Below are 20,734 nucleotides of genomic sequence, written 5' to 3'. Positions count from 1 at the left end.
CCGTCCGCTTTGTTTCCACTAAGAGCCTCCTCGAGGCGCTGTCGCGATGCTACGCTCCCGTCGGTACGTCACTCTGCAGACTGAATATTCTTTACAGTAGTTTACTTTGAGGTTAGGCGTAATATAAGAACGAAATGTATAGTAAACTTCCTTCTCTCTCCGAGAGAAAAGAATGTGTGAATCATATATATAATACTATATATGGTGTGAATGGATTCAACTACTTTAATTCCTCGCTATAGATAATATATAAAAACAAAGGTATGTAAAAAATCATATTGCTTATTTGCTACAACTTACAAAACAAAGTTTTCCAGAAAGTCAATTTAAATGTTTTGAATCATTAAAATTTTGTAATCTGAATTTTGAAATGTAATTTTAGTGTAATTTTAGTGTAACTAATTGTAAAGGAATAAAAGCTATTCTTTTAATGAAATGTCTTTTTTTGCAAGTAATTGAAAGATTATAATTTTTGAGTTACATCGTTGTTGTAGTAAATGAGAGCAATATATAAAAGTTCGAGAGATGTCAAGTAATATATCAATAATTTCTATTTATAACGGGAATTTTTTAGTTTTATTTATATTATCACAAACGATTCTGTTACTCCTGGTCAAAGTGGATATAAGCCAACATGACCGCTCCGATCAGCACTGCCATGGACAGCTTAACTGCTGCTCTCAAGTCCAATATTATTCCCAATCAAGAGTATCTACTACAGGGATCCGTGTTGGATTCCTCCGTAGAAGTATTGCTGCATAGACTTCGTGGTTTATGTGACAACGTAGATCATGGACCAGAGGGCTTCTACGACCATGAGATGTGTTTCAGCATCCGCAGGTAATATCATCTATTCCAATTCTATATTTTTAGAGGGTTTTATTTCTTTGAAAAATGTAATTAAAGTTGATTTACATATAGAGTTACAACTATTTGTTTGACTTGTTTTCAGAAGTACTCCGCAAGAACAACCGTTACTACTGCGAGTGCGACGTACTCTAGATGCAAGCAACGCGGACATGCCATGGCAGTTACGATATATTGGCCAACCTGAACTAGGCGACAAATCTCGACCCACGATTGTTCGCAGTAGCATCGACATTGCTACTAGTAACACAGTAGTGGAGTTTCTCACCGAGTTGGGCTGCAAGCTGGATTTCGAATATGTTACTCGTGGCTACATGTTTCGCAAAGGACGAATGAAAATCACTGTATCAAAGATCTTCAAGGTGAATCAAGGCAAGGTACCAGAAGGGGTGCCGGAAATGATTTCGCAGAGTTATCTGGTTGAGCTCAGTGTATTAGCTCCTAGTGGACAGGATGCCATAGCAGAGGACATGAGAATATTTGCGGAACAGTTACGACCTTTGGTACAATTGGAAAAGATAGATTATAAGAGATTAGTTCACTAATTATGAGATTGTTTTCTCGCAAAGATCGTTCTTATGTAAGGCATCTCGTGTAGTGCGTCGAAATATGTTTATCGATAGCAATTTTTTAAAAAAATAGAGAATTTTTACATTAAACAAAAAAGATAAAAAGGGTTATGAGTTAAATAAATTCATTACATTATAGCATAATTATAAAACATCAAAATCTTTATATTTACACATTAAAGAAGATTCCAAAGCGATTCAAAACATTTAATTAATTTGAAATAATATCCTTCTCGTTTGAAATAATAATGTCATCTTTCTCATAAAATAATGACAGTTTTAACATTACAGCTTACGTCTCTGTAACTGCACTGTATTCTCATTAGTCTTGAATTAGAAATAAATGATTCCATATAAAGATTCTTTTTATCAACAGTAACAATATAAATAATAAAACGAGAAACTCGTGAAATAATTCTTGATATTGTAGAGTAGACTGTGAAATTTGTATCACATCTCTCATAACGAGCTGTAAAATTTTTATATTTGTAATTTTTTGATTTGTATATATAATTATATTGTATATATAATGAATTATCCTGAAAACTTGCTGTTGGATAGAACCTTAAACAGATCAATAACTGTAAGACAGAAGCTGTAGGTAATATATAATCCACGGTTATTAATTTTTGCCAGTCCTCCCTCCATTAATGGTAAAATACCAAACATAACAGAATTTTTGGAAAATCTAAATCTTCTTTAAATTCATTTTTGTTAAAAAAATTCAAATGGATTTGGTGCTTCACGAATATACCGTTTTGGTGTACCAGTATTTCTTCGTATTCTTGGCGTATTAGTATGACAGAAGGCTGCAGTAAAGATTCCAATATGCTCGTCATGCTTTTCCCAGCTTCTCTTCGACATTTTCCAATGGTGATGGACATTGACTCCTACAGGGTCTTTTTTGGGTCGAAAAGAATTTTCCAGAAGGACCATGGCTGCACCCCAATGACGTCCACCTGCGAGAGATAAGTGTATGAGTAAATATGTTCTGAACAAATAGTCGCTTATCAGAAAGACTTATATCTTTAATACGGCTACTCATACTTGCTTGTTGAACGTTCTAAAAGAATTTTAGAGCTCGAAACAACAGCAGCATTGTAAAAAAAGATCTAAATCTCTTAAAGAATTAAATGCTGGTTCTTGCTATTATTAAGTTCTGAAAGAACTTCAGAGCTCGAAATATCAGCTAAATAAATTTATTTTATTATTAATCAATATTATTTATTCATATGAATTCATTAATTACGTAGAAATAATAAAAAATACAAAATTCTCTCTATAATCAACTTCCGTTGTATGGATCGCATGTGACATCAACATTCGATCTAAAAAAATTAGCAAAATTTTGTTTCACTTAAAATCGATTGATAAACTAATTAGAAAAATAATTCGTCATCGAATAACATTTAAGATTGATCGTTGACTTAAAAACGTCAACAATTAGAAAACAATTTTCATGAAAAAATCGCTTTAAACCTACACTTGAACTACGGAGTATATGGTGGTGCCGGTGGCAGCACTATTGATATTGACAAGGAAAAGAACTACATAACGTTGATTCGAGTAAATTGCGTACGTTTGACGCCATTTTACTTTGTGAAGTTGTGGCGTGCTTGACGTGCATGAGCCGTGTCTGGCCGAAAGTGATTTGTAAGCAGTTCTGGTTGAACGTTCTCTAGGTAAGTGTAAATTTTGGATCAATTCGTTATACAGAGTGCTATTGAGATTTCGTTCGATTGATGATTTGAGGACACCGCCTCAAAAACACAACATTCTGGTCATGCAACAGCAATACATAGAGGAGAGAACCTTGCTGCAACGCAATGTTCGAACTAAACCCACCGAATGCTTTTTCGGTGGCGGGAAACCGGAGTGAAAAGCGGTTGGCGATATATCGCGCAATTTTTATGATAGATCGAAAGGCGAGGAAAAAATAACACGACGATCTTTTATTTTGGAGGCGATTTTTGGCGTGCCTCTGGTATAGCAACCAAAAGCAACCGTGGTTGAGGCTATCTTTGTCTTCTGATCCCTGAAAACGAAGATAGCCTTAGTTGTGGTTACTTTTGGTTGCTATACCAGAGGGACGCCAAAATTCGCCTAATGTAGATGATAAAGTGTTCTTTGTTCCTGCACTGGACTGCATTAAAATTGTCCTCGCTTTCGCCAAGTACCAATCAATAGATCTGTTATTTTTTAGTTGAAATTCTTGCATGATTTATCTTCCTTTTTTCACATTGGAGAGAAAAACAAAAAAAATGAACAACGAGAAGTTTAGTTAAAAAACACTTTCACTTTAAGTTTCAAAGTGTATACTAGTTTAGTAGCAAAAGCAAGCTTTTAATTTTGATTTAGGTTCACTGACTCTGTCCTTTTTTTCTAAGTTTTAAGAATTAGAAAAAGACAAAATATTCCAAAATTGAAGGTAATCCACAATGGCTGCGTTGAGCAGAAAAAGCAGCTTTGCAACTGTTGTGTAAAATTCTTGAATATGAATGGCTACGTTCAGCAGACTCAACAGTTGAGTGAGCGCTCTCTGTTATTAGTGTATTCTTCTAGATTTAAAATTTGATTGGATGATCTAAAAGAATACACTAATAACAGAGAGCGCTCACTCAACTGTTGAGTCTGCTGAACGTAGCCATGGCTTATACATTTAGATCTAATGAGGAAATAAGGGCAAGACCAATCATATTAAAGAATTTTACAACAGTTGCAAAGCTGCTTTCTCTGCTGAACGCAGCCATTGATAAAAATAAACCTAAATTTTGAAACTCTGACTTTTAATTGGCTGACAATTGTTTTCAAAATTTCTTTTTAGAATTTTTCAAGGCTAAATTATTGTTGCAATTGATGATAGCATGAATATTTATATAACTTCTAATAAAGATAATTACTTATTATTTTGAGTATCATTAAATTATATATTTTGATTGATCGTTATAATTTATATATTTAATACGTTACTTAGGATGCGTTCTATTTCACGCATGATGCGTATAATGTATCGTTTATTCTTGTTGCTTATCATATGTTAAATAAGGACAATTGATGTATTATGCGCATCATGCGCAAACGGAACACACTTCTAAAAATGTAGTTATAATTATAATGAACATATTGAAGAGTAGATTCCAGGCTCGATGATAATAGTGCAACTGATTGTAAATCTTGTCTTGATTTATAGGTAATTCAAACTTATTTTGCTTTTTATTCATTTATTGAGAATTTATACACATTTATTTTTTTTTTAAGAATACACAAATTGGATTTCATTTCCTACATTTATTATATTTGTATTGTATCAAATCTTAGAATATAAAATATATTAAATACTGGCAAAGTGTCGTAGCTTTAAAAATGAAAGCATAAAATCTTTTTTATAGCGTAAAACGCATAATATATATACTGATAAAGAAGTTTACTAAATAATAAATATTTAATTAGATTTCGTTCATTTTTTAATATGAATGGTCTTTCTTAGTAGGTATATTTACTATATGTAAACATATTTATTGGACAGAAGAACTATTAGTTTGATTGTTGGAAAACCGGGAAAAGGGAATTTAAAATTGGTCAGGGAAATCGGGCAATATCAGAAAAAGTATAAAAGAATCTGGAATTTTAAACTTTTCTGTTATAATTGCATTTTTTTCAATACTTATTTATTTCTTTTGAATTTATATAAGATTTTGTTATACTTTGTCTTTTAGATTTTCTAAAAGTAGTGTCTAGTAATATAGGCTAATTTTCCTATTACTCCTCTTTCTAAACGTTAAAATTTACATACATAGAACCTTGATTATCCGAATCACAATTACCCAACATGTCACTCATTTGACCTTACTATAATTAAATTATTTCTATTCACATAATGTCCCTCTCTGTTTTTAAAAACCTCAATAAATCTGATTTACATCAGGTCCGACAATCAATATTTTATACTGGTCAGAGAAAATTCTTTATTCTCATCTGGAAAACCTGGAAAAGTCAGGGAATTTCAAAATTCATTTTTTGTGGGAACCCTGCTCACTACATTATTCGAATTGAGATTTCCAATATAGTATATATATTCCAAATATCGAATAAATTTTTAAGACTGTGTTATTTATAATATGTTTGTTTTCAGGTTGAAAAATGTCTCGATATCGTGAATGGGATCTATCTTGCAAGGTTTATGTTGGTAATTTAGGCAGTAGCGCTAGCAAACATGAGATTGAAAGCGCATTCAGTAAGTATGGTCCATTAAGAAATGTATGGGTAGCCCGAAATCCTCCTGGCTTTGCATTTGTGGAGTTTGAAGACCCGCGGGACGCTGAAGACGCTGTAAGAGGATTGGATGGAACGTAAGTTTGAGAATTAAGAATTCTCATATTATATACAATTTATCTTTATGTACCATGATAATAATTTCAACATGTTCTGAAGATTACGTTATAGATCGTATTAATTTTCAAGGATGTACATAGTTTCTGCGAAAAATGTCTAAAATTGGAAATTTTTACTTTTTATATAAAAATAAATGTTACACAAACACACACACACACACGCGCGCGCGCGCATATATATATATATATATGACACATTTATTAGGTCAATATTTATATTATCATTACAATTTTGTAGTGTAAATGAAGGTTCTCATTTTATCTTAATTATTTTTGTAAAACATTTTTAATTATTGACATAATTTTTAATCCAAGTTCTAAATCGATTATTAAACTTTTTATATTTAAATATAGAAAAATCTGTAATTTTTTTCACTTTGTTAAAAAATATGTATAATACATTTTTAAACATATAAACAAAAAATATGATTGTAGCAAAGAAGAATATTAAGTAAAAAATATATGATAACCTAATCGACGGTTGCCACTATCACTACTATAAACTTCGGTTTATTAAACGAATTTTAGACGGAAGGAGCAAATCTATCTAACCACTCTGAGATTTGATGATTTTTTTGAAGCGCAACTTAAAGAAAAACACTTTAAATTTCTACTTCTCTTTAATAGAAACTCCTTCCTCTTTTTGTTTTTAGCGTAACGAGATAAGTATCAATTTTGATGGGAATAAAATCTAGGAATCGACAAAATAATGAGATCTTGGGTAAAAGGGTTATCGAACAAAATATATAATTAAAAGGTGGCAATCGTATGAAACAAATAAGACCTTTTCTGTGCATGAGTTTTTAACTCATTATTATTAAAAAAAAGCATATATAAGCAAATTTATAAATAATATGGAAAAATAAATTGTTCAATTTTTTATTATTTAGAAATTAAGATTATTTACAATGTGATCATTGTGTATCAATTACTTATCTATAATTATCTTTCAAATTAATGATCTTTGGTTTTTGTCCAAAAGGAGAAAAAAAAATTAATATCATAGTTGAGGATATATCGAGTGATATACTTTTTAACATCTTTCAGACGATGTTGTGGCACCAGAGTAAGAGTTGAGATGTCCTCTGGGAGAAGTCGCCGTGGTGGTGGCGGTCGCAGACCTGGTCCTCGTTATTCTAGGTAAGAGGTTACAAAGTATTTGCAGCAACCGCGCACTTTACAGCGAAAACGACCGTTAGAACTGTGACGCGGCTAAGCGTTCCTCGCCAACGTAGGTATTCATGGTGTAGAAGAGATCTCTTGTTCTCAGAGCAAGAGTGCGCTCTTATCACCAAAATGAACAATGCACGAGTCTTATGTTTCATCCCAGTGAATACTTTTTCGTGCACATCATCATCGCGAGAATCGATATTTTTCCTTTCTTAAGTCTCTGTAAGAATATCGGTGTATGTGTGTGTGTGTGTGTGTGTATATGTGTGTGTACACACATATACACAATATACATATATATTACATCTAGTTTGCATATCTAGTTTATATATATTTTATACATCGTGTTTTTTTTCTTTGTTGCCGTGTAACTGGCTAATCCTCCTCCTCCTCGTTCACGATCGTGAGTTCGCAGTTTGAGATTGCCGATTGTTTAAATTTCGATTGCACAATGCCTCTTGTAGAGATTATACTACTATAGATATTAAGTCTGCATGAATATGGTGAAAGGTTAATTCCGAGGATTAGCCAGAGAGCGGCTAAATCCACACTGCATGTTCGCGTGGACAGGAAAATATTGCATTATTGTACATATATATAAGTTTGAATTCCTATAAACTAAGGCAAAAGATTGTGTGAGGAATAAGTCTTATTTCTAACTGTTTCGTTACTCTACTTAAAAATTAAAATCAAACAATTAATATTAATCGTTTTCAATTATCATATTAGATATTAGCTTTTTTTTAACGCAATTTAAAGAGTTTAAATATTAATGATTATGTATATATATATATAATAAATTAAATCAATACACACAAATTTTAAAGACAACGTTATGAGTCATATTCATTTTTAAAGAAATGAAAGATACACATATAATAATAAAATATTTTTTTAATAATCTAAGTTTAAATTTCTAACAAAATTATTTCAATCATTTTAGTGGTGAAATAAAAGTTGAATAAAATAAATCATCAGCAATTTTTCTCCATTTGCTTATATATATGTTACATGTATGAAACATATATTATGCCGTTATATATTAAATCACTTTTTAAAGATTTCTTATAATCTTTTTTTATCTTATATATACATATATACACACACAATTAGTACTCGATTGTCTTGGGTATCACCATTCATATCTTTTACTCTATATTTCTCTTTTCTCATTGTAACGCTCTCGTCTACATGCTTTAGCAAGCAATCGGATTCACGTACGATATATCTTTTTTTTTTTTAACAAATTTGTAGGTCCAGGTCGCGCAGCCCCCGTAGGAAATCCCTTGGTCGTTACCCGAGGTAAGACTTTCCTGCTCCTCTTAGCTCTCTATCTTCTCTTTAATAATACATAAATCTGACTCGCTTCTTTTTCTCTGTCCCATTTTGCGGTCAACCGCAATTTTCAGGTGCTAAGACAAATGAAAATCTCTCAAAGCGTGAGGCTATTATTGGCAACACACTCTTGTCAGACATACATTAGTTATTCTTAATCTTTTGTAGATCCTGGTCGAGAAGTCCGCGGAGAGCGTCGATAAGCCGATATTCCAGGTAATAAATTCTCTCTTTTTTTATCTGTGTTTGACTTTTTTTTTTGCTTTGCAAAAATTTTCAGAATTTTATTTTCAGAATCTTGGCAAAACGGGGTAGTGATAAGTAGGTATACACTGTTGCTTGCAGCACAGTATACATATTGCACGCATTATTATTTATCACGAGATAATAGTCACCCTACTCACTAGAGGCATTTAAGGACGGAGAACGATGACGGAATCGAATTAATCGACAAATTTAACAAACAAAAAAAATAGGAATTTGCATTTGACTCAATAAAATTTTCACTTAGAAATCGATTTCGCTATTTGTTTTGTCATCGTTGTCTTTATAAGCGGTCGAAACTTGTAATTGGAAAACTAAGAACGTTTTAGAGAGTAGTCGATTACACGATTTCAGTAAATCGTGGGTGCTCGAGCGACAGTAAAAAAAAGAAAAAAAAACATGATACTTGATCGGCAATCGAATTAAAAGTGGGAGGATAAGACTGAACGAACTTCGATGGTAGACGAAAATGAGAAGGAATTAAATAGAAATAATGTGATATAAAAGAGGCTCAGTGAATTCGAAAAATGCGTGATATACGGAAACAGCAAAATTGCACTTCGGAATTTCGCATGTAAATTTTCGTATTCTTGCCATTATCGATTTTACTTTTTACTTCAAAATGGGAGATCTTCTCGGTGTCTAAAAAAAATAGCAAATTATAAAAGAAGTTTATAAAGTTTGCATCTTTTTAGTAATTTTATCTAGACAAAATATTATTAAAATATATTACAAAAATAGATTTGTTTCTAATATTAATGGCAATATATTTCAGATCAATGATCGTTAATTTGAATAAATTCTTATTAATCTAAGATCAGAGAAATCAGAAAATTCATTATTCGTATTCTGTTGAGAATGTTTAATATCTTAATTTCTCAGGTATAAATATATTTTTGTTGTTTGTTGAAACTTTTGAAAGAAGTTGCGACGAACACTGCTTTCATCACTTCTCATCGCACACGCACCGTGGCATGGATGAAGCACGCAGATGATTCAAGCGTACGGAAGTGAATCTGTGTGTGAAAATCTTAGTGTTTATCAATTCATTTTAATAAAAAAAAAATATATATATATATATATGCTTGATGCGTCGCGACGAAAACGTGGTGCGTACGGAAGCGATATATATCCATCACATATCTAGATATTCGAATCGATCAGCACGGAGCACAGAGAGGTCCTCCCTTCTCTTTTTTTTTCTTTTTTTTTCTCGTACGTATTCGAGTGGGCAGTCTAGGATAATCGAGAATGCGAGAATCGTTCGATGAAAACTATGAGAAGCGAGCGCGCGTGCAATTGTAAATTTCGTTCTCGATATTCGGAAATTTTTTTGCTCCCCAAATGACGAAAGTTCGCGAAAGAAAAAAAGAAATTGAAACGTAAGAATACGCGATAGTGGCCAGGAGTATGATAACGTTGATGATTATATTGCTAAAACTGACGTTTGCAGATTCTACCAGCGTCAGCTCCTAGCTCTGCTCGTCTCCCCGCCACTACTACTACCACTACTTCTACTACTACTACTACTACCACTACTGCTACTACTACTTCTACAGCCGCCGTGAAAAAAGCGTATTATTACGCGTATAAAAAAAAACAAATCGTCAGTCTCGCAATCGTCAATCGAACAAAACTGAACAAAAAATATGCCTGCCTGCCCACTAACTTCCCAACCAAGTCACCATCAGTCACCACCAAGTCACCGAGTATATAGGAAGCCGTCCGTACGTCTGTCACGTCACGTCACGTCACGTCACGTCGCCCGTCGATGTTGTGCATTGTGGTGTTGCGATGTGCACACAGCACACAATGGCGCAACAACCGAAAACAACAGTTTCCGTGCGCCGTCACCGCTGCCAGAGTATCGCCAATGCCCGAGACTGCCACCTTCAGAAAAAAAAGAAAAAAGAGCCAAAAACATTGCTTTTTTTCCGTTGCTGTCCCTCTCCCCCATCCGTCATCGTGCACCGCAAAAAACCGTCTTGAACCGAAAAAAAATTGTCCGTCGCTCCACTACGGAACTCTCCCCTTCGATCACCATTACTACTACTACTACTACTACTCTTCCACCAACCACCAACCACCACCACCAACCACCAACCACCAATCGACCAATCAACCGGATCTTGTGATCCGCCTTCTTCAACTCTTCGTCTCAGCTTTAGGGGGACGGCGGCACACATCGAATCAATCGTCAAAAACAAAATTTGCCACCGTAAGAAAAAATATTACCCACAACTGGCAACCACCACCAGTTTGTGACCATCACCAATCGCGATGCAAATTATTAAAAAATAATAAAAGAAATCGTCATACAGTAATTCTGTAATCCACCGGCGCGTCTCTTCATTTGACTACGATCGACTGTCTTCCCGACTGTTCGTCGTTTCGAGACCGACGTTTCTATTCTGCCACTACTACTAGTATTACTGCTACTGCTACTTCTACCACTACTGCTACTGCCACTACTCGTCGACATCACTTAGGAACGTGTGTTATCCGCAACAACATCTGAGCGCGTGAGAGTTGCCGCCGAGAGATCTTCTCGACCTTCGACTCCTCGAACGAAATGATCACGCAAAATAAGCGAAATGATCACCTACTACACACCATCCCACCACCACCCACCAACCACCTGTACATGTTCACATTGGTATTTCACCGATTTTCAAAGATTTTTTAACTCTATCTCTATTTTTCATTTTATAAATATCTCTATTTTACTTTGTTACAATTCTTATTTCAAATTTGTGATCTTTTCGGTGAGGAGTTCTGTCTGATTCTGTAAACAATTAATGCGTTTTATCGAGACTATATAAAAAGAATCTAAAAGACAATTGTTTAAGAAAATGAAATTGTTTTTTATCAAAATTTTATAAACGAATAATGGATGTTTAATCGAATCAGAGAACTCCCAGCCAAAATATGATATAGACAAAATTGATGTACATCGAGGTATAACATTTATTGATAAAATTTAATGATTTTACTACTAAAATTAATCCTCTACTTTTTTGTTTTCGCATTCGATTGGTGAGACATCATTTTGTATTAATTCATTATTAATCGTGTCTAACTATATAATTTTGATACATCACTTTAGGTAAAATAGGAACTAGATAATTCTAATTCTCTTACAGTTGTCTTGTGCGATGATTTTTTATATCTGTGTTCCATCGCCCCGCTTCACTCTATTTTGAACCGAATTTGACGTCATAATATTTTTTTATAAATATTTTCTTGTAAAATGATAAATAAGTGATCATTGAAAAGTAAAAACAAATAACACAAATATTTAAAAATTAATAAATGATTACTGTAAGAACATTAAATTTTAGTAATCTACATTTATTTTAGTAATTTAAAATTTAAAAATAAAAAATTAAGAGATATAAATTTATATATAATGTCTGTTAATAATTAAATGATTTTTTAAAAGAGTAATATAATTATAGTTGCAATCAAAAATTATTTAAAAATAATAACTAAATTAACAAATATTATTTTAGCACTTAATTGTACTAAGTAATTGTTTGTTTATCGTAATAATTAATATTTTTTTTTACAAATAACATTAATTGGTAATTTAAGATAGATATGATATAAATAATTACAATATTTGTAAATTTTGTAATGGAGTGAAACGTAATGCGTTCTAATAATCTCGTTTACTATATCAAAGTGAAAATGATGTCAAACCGCCTTTAATTTTTTAGATCCAGATCACGCAGTCCTCGCAGAAGATCATTGACCCGGAGCCGCAGCCGAGATCGCCGCTCACGTTCGGATTCCCGTGACAGACGGTATTAATATATTGCTAATTAAAAGAAAAAAACAGAAAAATTTTTATTAAAAATTTAAAAAAACAATAAAGACATACAACGAAGACACTTCACGCATTTGGTATGACTAGACAGATTAAAAAAAATCCTCTCCATTATGACACGACAAAAATTCCGCGTTTGCGCGCCATAGAATTCATCGCGAAAGAGACATCCTCTTTTGCGATAGCGACAAAAAAGAGAAAAATTTGTTTACACCACGATACACTCTTTTGTCTAAGCTTTGTATTCTTTATCTAATTGCAGTTAGATGCTAAAAGTTCAAGAGAGAAAGAGAAGTAGAGAGATAGAAAGAGAGAAAGAAAGAGAAAGAGAAAAAGAGAGAGAAAAAGCGGATCGACTTTATGTGCTGGAGAGAAGACAGAAAAAAAAAGATAAAATGAGAAATTTTTGTATGTACATAATAAAAATGGATTATTAATCACACATGCATACTACACACTTGCATTTGAAATTACAAACAATTATAAAACTGCGACGATAAGTACACCAACAGACATTTTGATCGATTTCGCGAATCACGTATTTAGTTTGTAAGTTACAGTGTCGGAGTTTTATGACTATATGTATGCGTATACACATATAATATATTATGCACAGTATATTAGCACATTATATAACTACAGGTGGCTAATCATGTGCCTACATGTTAATTAATCTTGTCAAGATAAGCTACTTAAAATAAAAAAAAGTAAAATATTACAAAAAGAATTTAAAAATGTTTGTAAATACACTGGAACAAAATTTGATATTTTTTTCTTTGCTACATATGAATGTGAATAGTCACATTTTGATATTCACATGAATCCGTTTGCAAAAGTTTATCATCAAAGATTTCGTCACGTTTGAAATTGCTTGAAATCTAATAATTTTTACAATTAAAATGAAATAAATATATTTGGACATTGGAAAAAAAATACAACAAATGCTGAGTGTAAAAAATGCAAGCCACATGAAACCTCAACTAAATAGCCAATTTTTGCCAACGGATTTAATATATATAAAAAATACGTTGGAAACTTATTTACACTGGAGTTGCAAAATTGTGTTTCTTAATGTAATAACTAATTATTAATAACTATTAATAGTTATTAATAGATATATTAATTAGATATTTTCCACTACATTACATTTCTAACATAAAATGAATTGATGTGATTAGATGATATCTATATTTGAATTAGGAAAGATGAGAAGAAAGCAAAAAATTGTGTTTACTTTGTACTTGAATTTGACAAAACCGAAATGTGAATAATAATAAATAAATGTGTGAAATTTTCAGAAAAATTATTTTCTTTGTGCATTGCAAACATAACGAGAAATTTGCACGACTATCTTCTTTCATCATATCGGTAAGATTAAGAAACAACGAATATTACAAAAATTAAATAAGTACAAATAAATGTAATATGCATATGGTATGTGAATGTATATGATGCGTGCATGTATTTTTCCTTTACCCAAAAAAATTATTGATACAAGTTTAATTTCTTTTTAAGGAAAGATTTTAAAGGAAAATCATTTTATATTTTTTTATCTTTGATAAGGTTCTTCTTTGTAAACATTCTGATGAAAGAGTTAAAACAGTAACTTAAGATTACTCGAATTTATTACGCTTAACTGCGGAAAAATGCACCTTTTTATTTTGCAATAGAAAGATTCTATGCAAATTAAATTTTTTAGTTCTAAAATGAGATTTAGATATAAGCTGTGTTGCCTAAGGCAAGAGCACACAGTCTAATCCCCTGCTGGCAGGTGTGATAATCTTTGATAGGCAATACTAGAGTCTCGTCCAGTAGTTTCAAAATTTCCAGATATGCTTTCAATGCGTGTTCGTTTTGTCCTTCTTCGAGATTCATCGACGCGACTCTGAAAAGTTCGTCCGTATCCTGTAGAGCTTTCAAGCCTTTCAGGATGTTAGTGCTCTTACCACACTTCGCACATCCGATCATGAACTCATTCGTGTCACTTTTGACCAATAATACGTTACCACAGGACGGTCCGGTCTCACATTTAAATCTGGAAAAATTAAGCGATACGAGGTAAAATAATGTGCTTTTAGCAAGAGTAGATGATTTAGGTGTTTAATTTTTTTTTGTATTAAAAAATATCATTTGTATATTACTTAAAAATTTTTTTATATTTATACATGTTAATAATTTTTTATTCAATTGTACAAGATAATTACTATGAAAAAAAATAAGTATAATATATTAACAGTTGATGCAAGTCGGTATTTTCATTACAACCTTATTAATTAGTAATTATTTCGCACAACCATAAAATAATGTACCTGAGCACTGTTGGATCCAATTCGTCTAGAAGCGGCCAATGTCCCGAGCACGCCTCGCAATTACAATCAAACCAATATTGCATCCTTAATTTTCTTTTTCGCTCACTCTCGGGTGTGGTTGTGAAGATAGGACCATAGTTTTCAGAAATCTCTTCACCTACGTTGATTGTACGAATAGCGCGAACAATCATGGTAGTGCCGATGAAATACCTCAATTAAAAATTTTTTAATTAAAATAATCTAGTTAATAATTTAACAATAGTGAGAATAAAGTGTTTATTATTTACCGAACTACGCCAGGATTGCACGAATGATTCAGCATTGCAACCGTAGGATAAACACCACCGCCTATAAACACGCTTTTGGCTTTAGCAAGCGTCTTCTGTCCTTTTGGTCTTACCAGTTCTGAAATCTAGAAAAGGAGTAATGCAGTAATGGCAAGAACAAATACAATAATACACGTTTTCAAAGCATTATGGAAAATCGAGCGAATTGTAATGTTACGCTATGTATCGTCTTTACTTCATGCGTGTTGAATTGCAATGACTGTAAGTTGTGTAATAGCAATCCTGCGATAAACAATTCCTCGTCTGACAATTTACTGTTCGCTGAATCAGTCGTTTTCACATTTTCCGGCAAGTAGTTGCTGGATCTTAATAATCTGAATAACCAGGTCGTCATGTAGGCCCTATGAAAAATATCCTCAGGCAACCTCTTGTCTTCGTGAGTAACTATTGACATAAAACATAAAATATTGGCATATTGAAAAAAGAAAATAATTTAGAAATTTAGGTTTATTAATAAGAAAGAAAAGATAATAAAAAAAAAAGTTCAAAGTAAAAGTTTTTGATGATTTTATTAATCAAAGAAAATAAAAATTTAGCGACATTCTCATGTAAAACCATAAGATTAGATATGCATGCTTGTATTATTTAATCAAAATTTGATTTTTTATATTCATTGTTTATATTTGTTTAGTTACCTAAGTTGTAGAAGGCACCCATGTAATCGTCTCCTCGATATGGATGCACCGCAGAAAATTTCAACGCATTTCCAGGATTCTTAAACTGTTCCTGCAGCATTATAACTTCTTCAAAAGGTCTCTGCGTGATCGCTCTTAGGGCCAAGAAACACGTGACTGAGGCTTTCGAGTACCATAGGGCCGGTAACAATTTGCACTCCTTCGAGTGCACTGGAGCATCCGCATCTCTGCAGCGGCGGCTGCAGTACGCGACGCAGTTGCAACAAGCCGCCGGCGTTGGTACGAATATCCTCATGAAGCACAGGTGGCAATGTGCGAGCCTTGAAAGTCGAATGTCACGTACATTTTAGTCGTGACATAATTTCGCGCAACCGCGATTTGCGATAAACAGAGGGAAAAGAAAGAATAAAACAAGATGGAGCAAAGATAATATAACGAAATAAAAAAAAGGTTAGTAACCGATTTGTAAGCGAGATTAACTGTATTCTTGACGATGGCTATGAAATCTTGAATTCATAAATCTTCGATTCTGCAGGACTTAAATCGGAAATTATACTTCAGCAAAGTTACCAGTAACAATAGTGTTAATAAAAGTGTTTTAATAACTCTCTGCCGACAATTAGACTTAAAAAGCATACTTAATTCTTTTATTGTGAATTTTAGTAGCCAGATAAATTTAAAACTGTAAAAATTAAGTAAAATACAATCTATCTTCTGTAAACGGTAAAAACTCGTTAAAGTTTTCATGAGTATGTAAAATTTGTTTACAGTCCGAAGCAATATAAAAAACTGCACTGAAGTTTGAAAACTCAGATTGCGGATGAAGAATTCCGTATTGTGAAGAGGAATAACGTAATAAAAGTAGATTTCCAAAAATACAATCGAGCATGATGCTACGATTTACCTGGTCTCTGCCAGTAGAAACGCACAATGCGGTCGTTCGACGATCACGATTTCGCCAGGTGTTATCTTCCTGGTCGCCACGGCGTGTCTACCTATGTCACCTTTATCATCTTTAATTTCTACCGCTCTACTACAAGCAGGATATACGGGATTTCTGTCTCTCTTGGGGATAAGTCTGTCCTCCAAACGCGCGTTGGACTTTTGCTTGCTATGAACTCGCAGAAGATTCTTCGTAGCGGCTTCATTGAGTCGTTTGCCTTTATCCATCACCACGAGCATCATCCTGATGTCCGCCTCGAACTTCTGCCTACGTTCCAAGGGTATCCTGGCGTCATCTAGAGCCTGGAGAGCCCGCCTAAATGCCTCGACCGCCTCATCGTGCCTTTTCAAACCCAATAAACATCTGGCTCGTCGCTCTTCAAGTTTATATAAAAGATCCTTCGAGTAACCGAGTAGTGAGGCCTCCTCAATATCCTCCAACGCATACTCATGACGCTCCAGGTGATACAATGTGGCCGAGCGATTCGCCAAAATGATACTTAATTCTAAACATATTCAAATATTTTATATTTTTAGGATCGATAATCATGAGAATGAATAATAATAATAATAATAATAATAGTAATAATAATAGTAATAATAATAACTGCTAATTTAACTGCTTGACATGATCGCTTGACTTGATTGATGCGTGTATATGTTCATGTCGCTGTCAAATTCACGACGCTACCACTAGCTTTATCTCGAGTTTTTTCACATTTTCAAACTTTAAATTAAAATTACTCAGAATTTAAAAGCCCAATCAAAAATCTAAAAACACTTTTATTATATAATGTCATCGGTATCCTTCGATTGCGACCAGTCCGAATAAAATTGGTGCAGCCAATACCGAGATCTAGACACCGAGTCCCGATAACTATTTTAGAAATAGAATCTGCATTTATTTTTAGAGGATTTAAATTTCCTACATTATTATCACGTTTTCAAAATTTACAAAAAGCGATGAAATCTCTTAAAAAAAACCTTTTTTAAAAAAAAGAAAAAACATACGCCAAGTGCATAAAAATATATTGAACTTCTTGATCAAAAACAGATATGAGATAAATATAATTGACCAAGTGTATTCTTCATTACGCCAGTCACATAAGACAGACCGAAAGTGACTATAATTGTCAACTGGATTATAGTAAAGAAAAAACTTGGCGTGCCCGGGTCGCAATATTTTAGAATCTTGGTTCTATCGCAATATTCTGCAGTATACACTATATATGCGAAAAAAACAATTCAACAAAGAAAAGATGTTAATAATTGCTTATTGAACATAAAAAGTTGTTATTTATAATGTTTCTAAAATATATATCTAAACATTATATTTATCCATAATTTACATCACATCTATTATTTGTGAATATATTTTCATGTCTCACAAATTATATCACTATGTTATACGTATATATGATATTATATCTATATACATATGTCTGTTATTTTAATTTATAATGCAAATACTATGTTGAAATAATGTTTTCACTGCATACTGTTTACAATTAATGCGACCCGGGTACGCCAAGTTTTTTCTTCACTATAATCCAGTTGACAATTATAGTCACTTTCGGTCTGTCTTATGTGACTGGCGTAATGAAGAATACACTTGGCTAATTATATTTATCTCATATCTGTTTTTGATCAAGCAGTTCAATATCTTTTTTATGCACTTGGCGTATGTATTTTCCTTTTTTTAAAAAAAAATTTTTTTAAGAGATTTTACCGCTTTTTGTTAATTTTGAAAACGTGATAATAACGTAGGAAATTTAAATCCTCTAAAAATAAATGCAGATTCTATTTCTAAAATAATTATCGGGACTCGGTGTCTAGATCTCGGTATCGGCTGCACCAATTTTATTCGGAATGGTCGCAATCGAAAGATACCGATGACATTATGTAATAAAAGTGTTTTTAGATTTTTGATTGGGCTTTTAAATTCTGAGTAATTTTAATCTAAAGTTTGAAGATGTGAAAAAACTCGAGATAAAGCTAGTGGTAGCGTCGTGAATTTGACAGCGACATGAACATATACACGCATCAATCAAGTCAAGCGATCATGTCAAGCAGTTAAACGGTTACATTTTTATTTTATGCACTTGGCGTCGCGACGCTACCGCGTCGCTTGATCAACTAACGCCAGGATAATCGCGATAAAGATTTTCAAATGAATTATCGAAATACAAAGAAACGATGACATTGAAGTTTTTTAATAGTACAGGCACATTATAATCCGGAAAATTATTTTATTTTTTTATTGAATTATTATGTTATATAATGTTGCATTAATTAAAAATATTAATCGCAGGTATGAAATTACGTAAACGTAATTATATGTGCTAAGTAAACATAATAAGTGTTACACAAGTCTACCTGTTGATGGCGCTAAAAGAGCTGCATTCGAATACGTTTCCAAGGCCTTCGTGAATTCGCCGCGACCAAAAAATTTGTTTCCTATGTCTTTCAATCGAATAGCACTGTCACGATCCTTAGCCGTAGGCTTCTCCACCTCCAAAGGCAATTTATATGCTTCGGAATAACTTAAAACAAAAGCCACCCTCTCAGCATCCGATTTGAGAGCGGAAAATTTCTTGAAATCTTGTTGGTAAATTGCTTTTCTCACCGCCAATAAATTTGAACGGAAAAATCCACCAATTTCCGGTTCTGGCTCATTTCCCAACATGATATTTTAAGATGTTTGTAATATTTTAAGTAATTTTTTATTATTAATACGTGATAATAATAATTAAAAATTAGATGCGTTGGACATAATATTAGATTTGAATGATTTTAAATAATAATTTTGTTAATATATATTTTTTATCGAATTAAGAAGAGAAGTATTAATTACAGATTTAATATTTATTTATTTATAGTTTATACATATTAAATATGTAGAATCACATTTAACAAAAATCAATTAGAATTATTAATTGAAACACACATTTTCTAATATTCAAATAAATTAAATTAATACATAGTATTTCTTCCAATATTAATTAAAAATCCAGAATCATTTTAATTATTATTAAGTATATATATGATATATATATTTTTTTATTAATATACACTTATATTTTTTCCCGTCGAATCTTTTATTAAATTCTCACGATTAATTCTCGAATTAATTTCTCGACAAAGATAATGTGTCACGAAATAATGTGAAATTAATTAGAATCACTAATTACAGAACGCACTCCATGATCCCGAGCGATGTTTCGAAGTTACTAGCCTCTAGTGGCGTGCAACAAGCGAAAACTGGGCGCGTCTATTTCAGCATATACTATTTTGAGATACTTCCGATTCAACGCACGATGCTTGTGCCGCGACAAGACGGTATGTTTTGCCTTCCTCACAAGCGACAAAGTAACTTCACTAATGTCCAGATTAAAACTAGAAATCACACTTGCTGTTAAATCTCCAAAGTTATATGCATCTTTTAAACTATAAAATTATATAAATATTAATAAATATTCTCTCAATATTATTAATTAATAAATATTGTTATTATTTCGAGAAGTAGGGCGAGAATCTGCAGAAATAAAAACGCAAATACAAGTACTGACGATAAAGAGTATATATATTTGTTAATGCCGTCTTTTTTCCGTATCGGTTAAACGTGTACGGATAAACTGTAAACTATTTAAACGCAGACTACATTACATTTTCGCTACGCCAGCTATCTTAAGTTAACAATATATACAAAACTCAGATTAACGATGTACAAAAATAGCGGATGTAGGATTCATACGAGACGAGAGTTGATTAATAAAATGATCTCGAGTTATGTCTCACAATGATATTACACTGATAATAATAATTGAAAAAATCTGTCTTTGCACGTTCTAGACGAATACTTTTAAGTACCTATTAATTTCTTAAGGAGAAAAAAGGAATCTTTGAGGAGAGATATCGATTTGATGTCATTATTGTGCGATAATATCATATACATTTCTTACTCCGCAATAATATTTAATAATAATATTATCAAAATATCAATATTAAGATGATATTTTGCAATTTTTTATACGTTGTGTATTTTACAATAATATCCTTATATTTATGCTTTTTTA

The 20,734-nt window shown here is 32.4% G+C and overlaps 3 protein-coding genes across 7 annotated transcripts; 2 read left to right on the top strand and 1 right to left on the bottom strand.

Annotated features, from left to right (window-relative positions):
- Nucleotides 1-119: 119 nt before the first annotated feature.
- On the top strand, nt 120-1,538 carry MED18 (mediator complex subunit 18). 3 transcript variants are annotated; one of them, XM_018539569.1, is made up of 3 exons: nt 120-261; nt 620-840; nt 953-1,538. In XM_018539569.1, exons 2-3 carry the CDS (start codon nt 635-637, stop codon nt 1,410-1,412), a joined length of 666 nt encoding a protein of 221 aa, XP_018395071.1. In that variant the 5' UTR covers nt 120-261; nt 620-634; the 3' UTR covers nt 1,413-1,538. The 3 variants fall into 3 exon arrangements, with proteins under 3 accessions (XP_018395071.1, XP_018395072.1, XP_018395070.1); XM_018539570.1 differs by having other exon boundaries at nt 575-840; nt 956-1,538; XM_018539568.1 differs by having other exon boundaries at nt 575-840.
- Nucleotides 1,539-3,043: 1,505 nt separating this feature from the next.
- Nucleotides 3,044-13,175, top strand: LOC108773701 (RNA-binding protein 1). Of its 3 annotated transcripts, none has more exons than XR_001940702.1 (5): nt 3,044-3,118; nt 5,569-5,785; nt 6,875-6,967; nt 10,050-11,252; nt 12,316-12,393. XR_001940702.1 is itself a non-coding variant. In XM_018539607.1 (5 exons), exons 2-5 carry the CDS (start codon nt 5,577-5,579, stop codon nt 12,689-12,691), a joined length of 393 nt encoding a protein of 130 aa, XP_018395109.1. In that variant the 5' UTR covers nt 3,044-3,118; nt 5,569-5,576; the 3' UTR covers nt 12,692-12,746. The 3 variants fall into 3 exon arrangements, 2 of the variants coding, with proteins under 2 accessions (XP_018395109.1, XP_018395108.1); XM_018539607.1 differs by lacking the exon at nt 10,050-11,252 and adding an exon at nt 12,688-12,746 and having other exon boundaries at nt 12,316-12,402; XM_018539606.1 differs by lacking the exon at nt 10,050-11,252 and having other exon boundaries at nt 12,316-13,175.
- An 822-nt stretch (nt 13,176-13,997) lies between these two features.
- Nucleotides 13,998-19,344, bottom strand: LOC108773659 (SET and MYND domain-containing protein 4). The gene is made up of 7 exons (XM_018539532.1): nt 19,035-19,344; nt 16,621-17,164; nt 15,717-16,036; nt 15,257-15,465; nt 15,022-15,146; nt 14,735-14,944; nt 13,998-14,460 (listed from the first exon to the last, which is right to left on the bottom strand). The coding sequence occupies exons 1-7, from the start codon at nt 19,342-19,344 to the stop codon at nt 14,139-14,141; spliced, it is 2,040 nt and encodes a 679-aa protein (XP_018395034.1). The 3' UTR covers nt 13,998-14,138.
- Nucleotides 19,345-20,734: the final 1,390 nt, after the last annotated feature.

The sequence above is a fragment of the Cyphomyrmex costatus genome, unplaced genomic scaffold (assembly GCF_001594065.2).
Source record: "Cyphomyrmex costatus isolate MS0001 unplaced genomic scaffold, Ccosl1.0 scaffold216, whole genome shotgun sequence".
NCBI classification, from domain to species: domain Eukaryota; kingdom Metazoa; phylum Arthropoda; class Insecta; order Hymenoptera; family Formicidae; genus Cyphomyrmex; species Cyphomyrmex costatus.
This window is presented reverse-complemented; position numbering and strand designations above follow the sequence as displayed.

Excerpts from the sequence above, each read along its gene's own strand:
- MED18 (XM_018539569.1), top strand. The coding sequence starts at position 635 with ATGACCGCTCCGATCAGCACTGCCATGGACAGCTTAACTGCTGCTCTC. Across the intron at positions 841-952 it reads ATGTGTTTCAGCATCCGCAG|AAGTACTCCGCAAGAACAAC; the intron begins GTAATATCATCT and ends ACTTGTTTTCAG.
- LOC108773701 (XM_018539606.1), top strand. The coding sequence starts at position 5,577 with ATGTCTCGATATCGTGAATGGGATCTATCTTGCAAGGTTTATGTTGGT. Across the intron at positions 5,786-6,874 it reads GTAAGAGGATTGGATGGAAC|ACGATGTTGTGGCACCAGAG; the intron begins GTAAGTTTGAGA and ends AACATCTTTCAG. Across the intron at positions 6,968-12,315 it reads CCTGGTCCTCGTTATTCTAG|ATCCAGATCACGCAGTCCTC; the intron begins GTAAGAGGTTAC and ends TTAATTTTTTAG.
- LOC108773659 (XM_018539532.1), bottom strand. The coding sequence starts at position 19,344 with ATGTTGGGAAATGAGCCAGAACCGGAAATTGGTGGATTTTTCCGTTCA. Across the intron at positions 17,165-19,034 it reads TCTTTTAGCGCCATCAACAG|AATTAAGTATCATTTTGGCG; the intron begins GTAGACTTGTGT and ends GAATATGTTTAG. Across the intron at positions 15,147-15,256 it reads TGCAATTCAACACGCATGAA|ATTTCAGAACTGGTAAGACC; the intron begins GTAAAGACGATA and ends CTCCTTTTCTAG.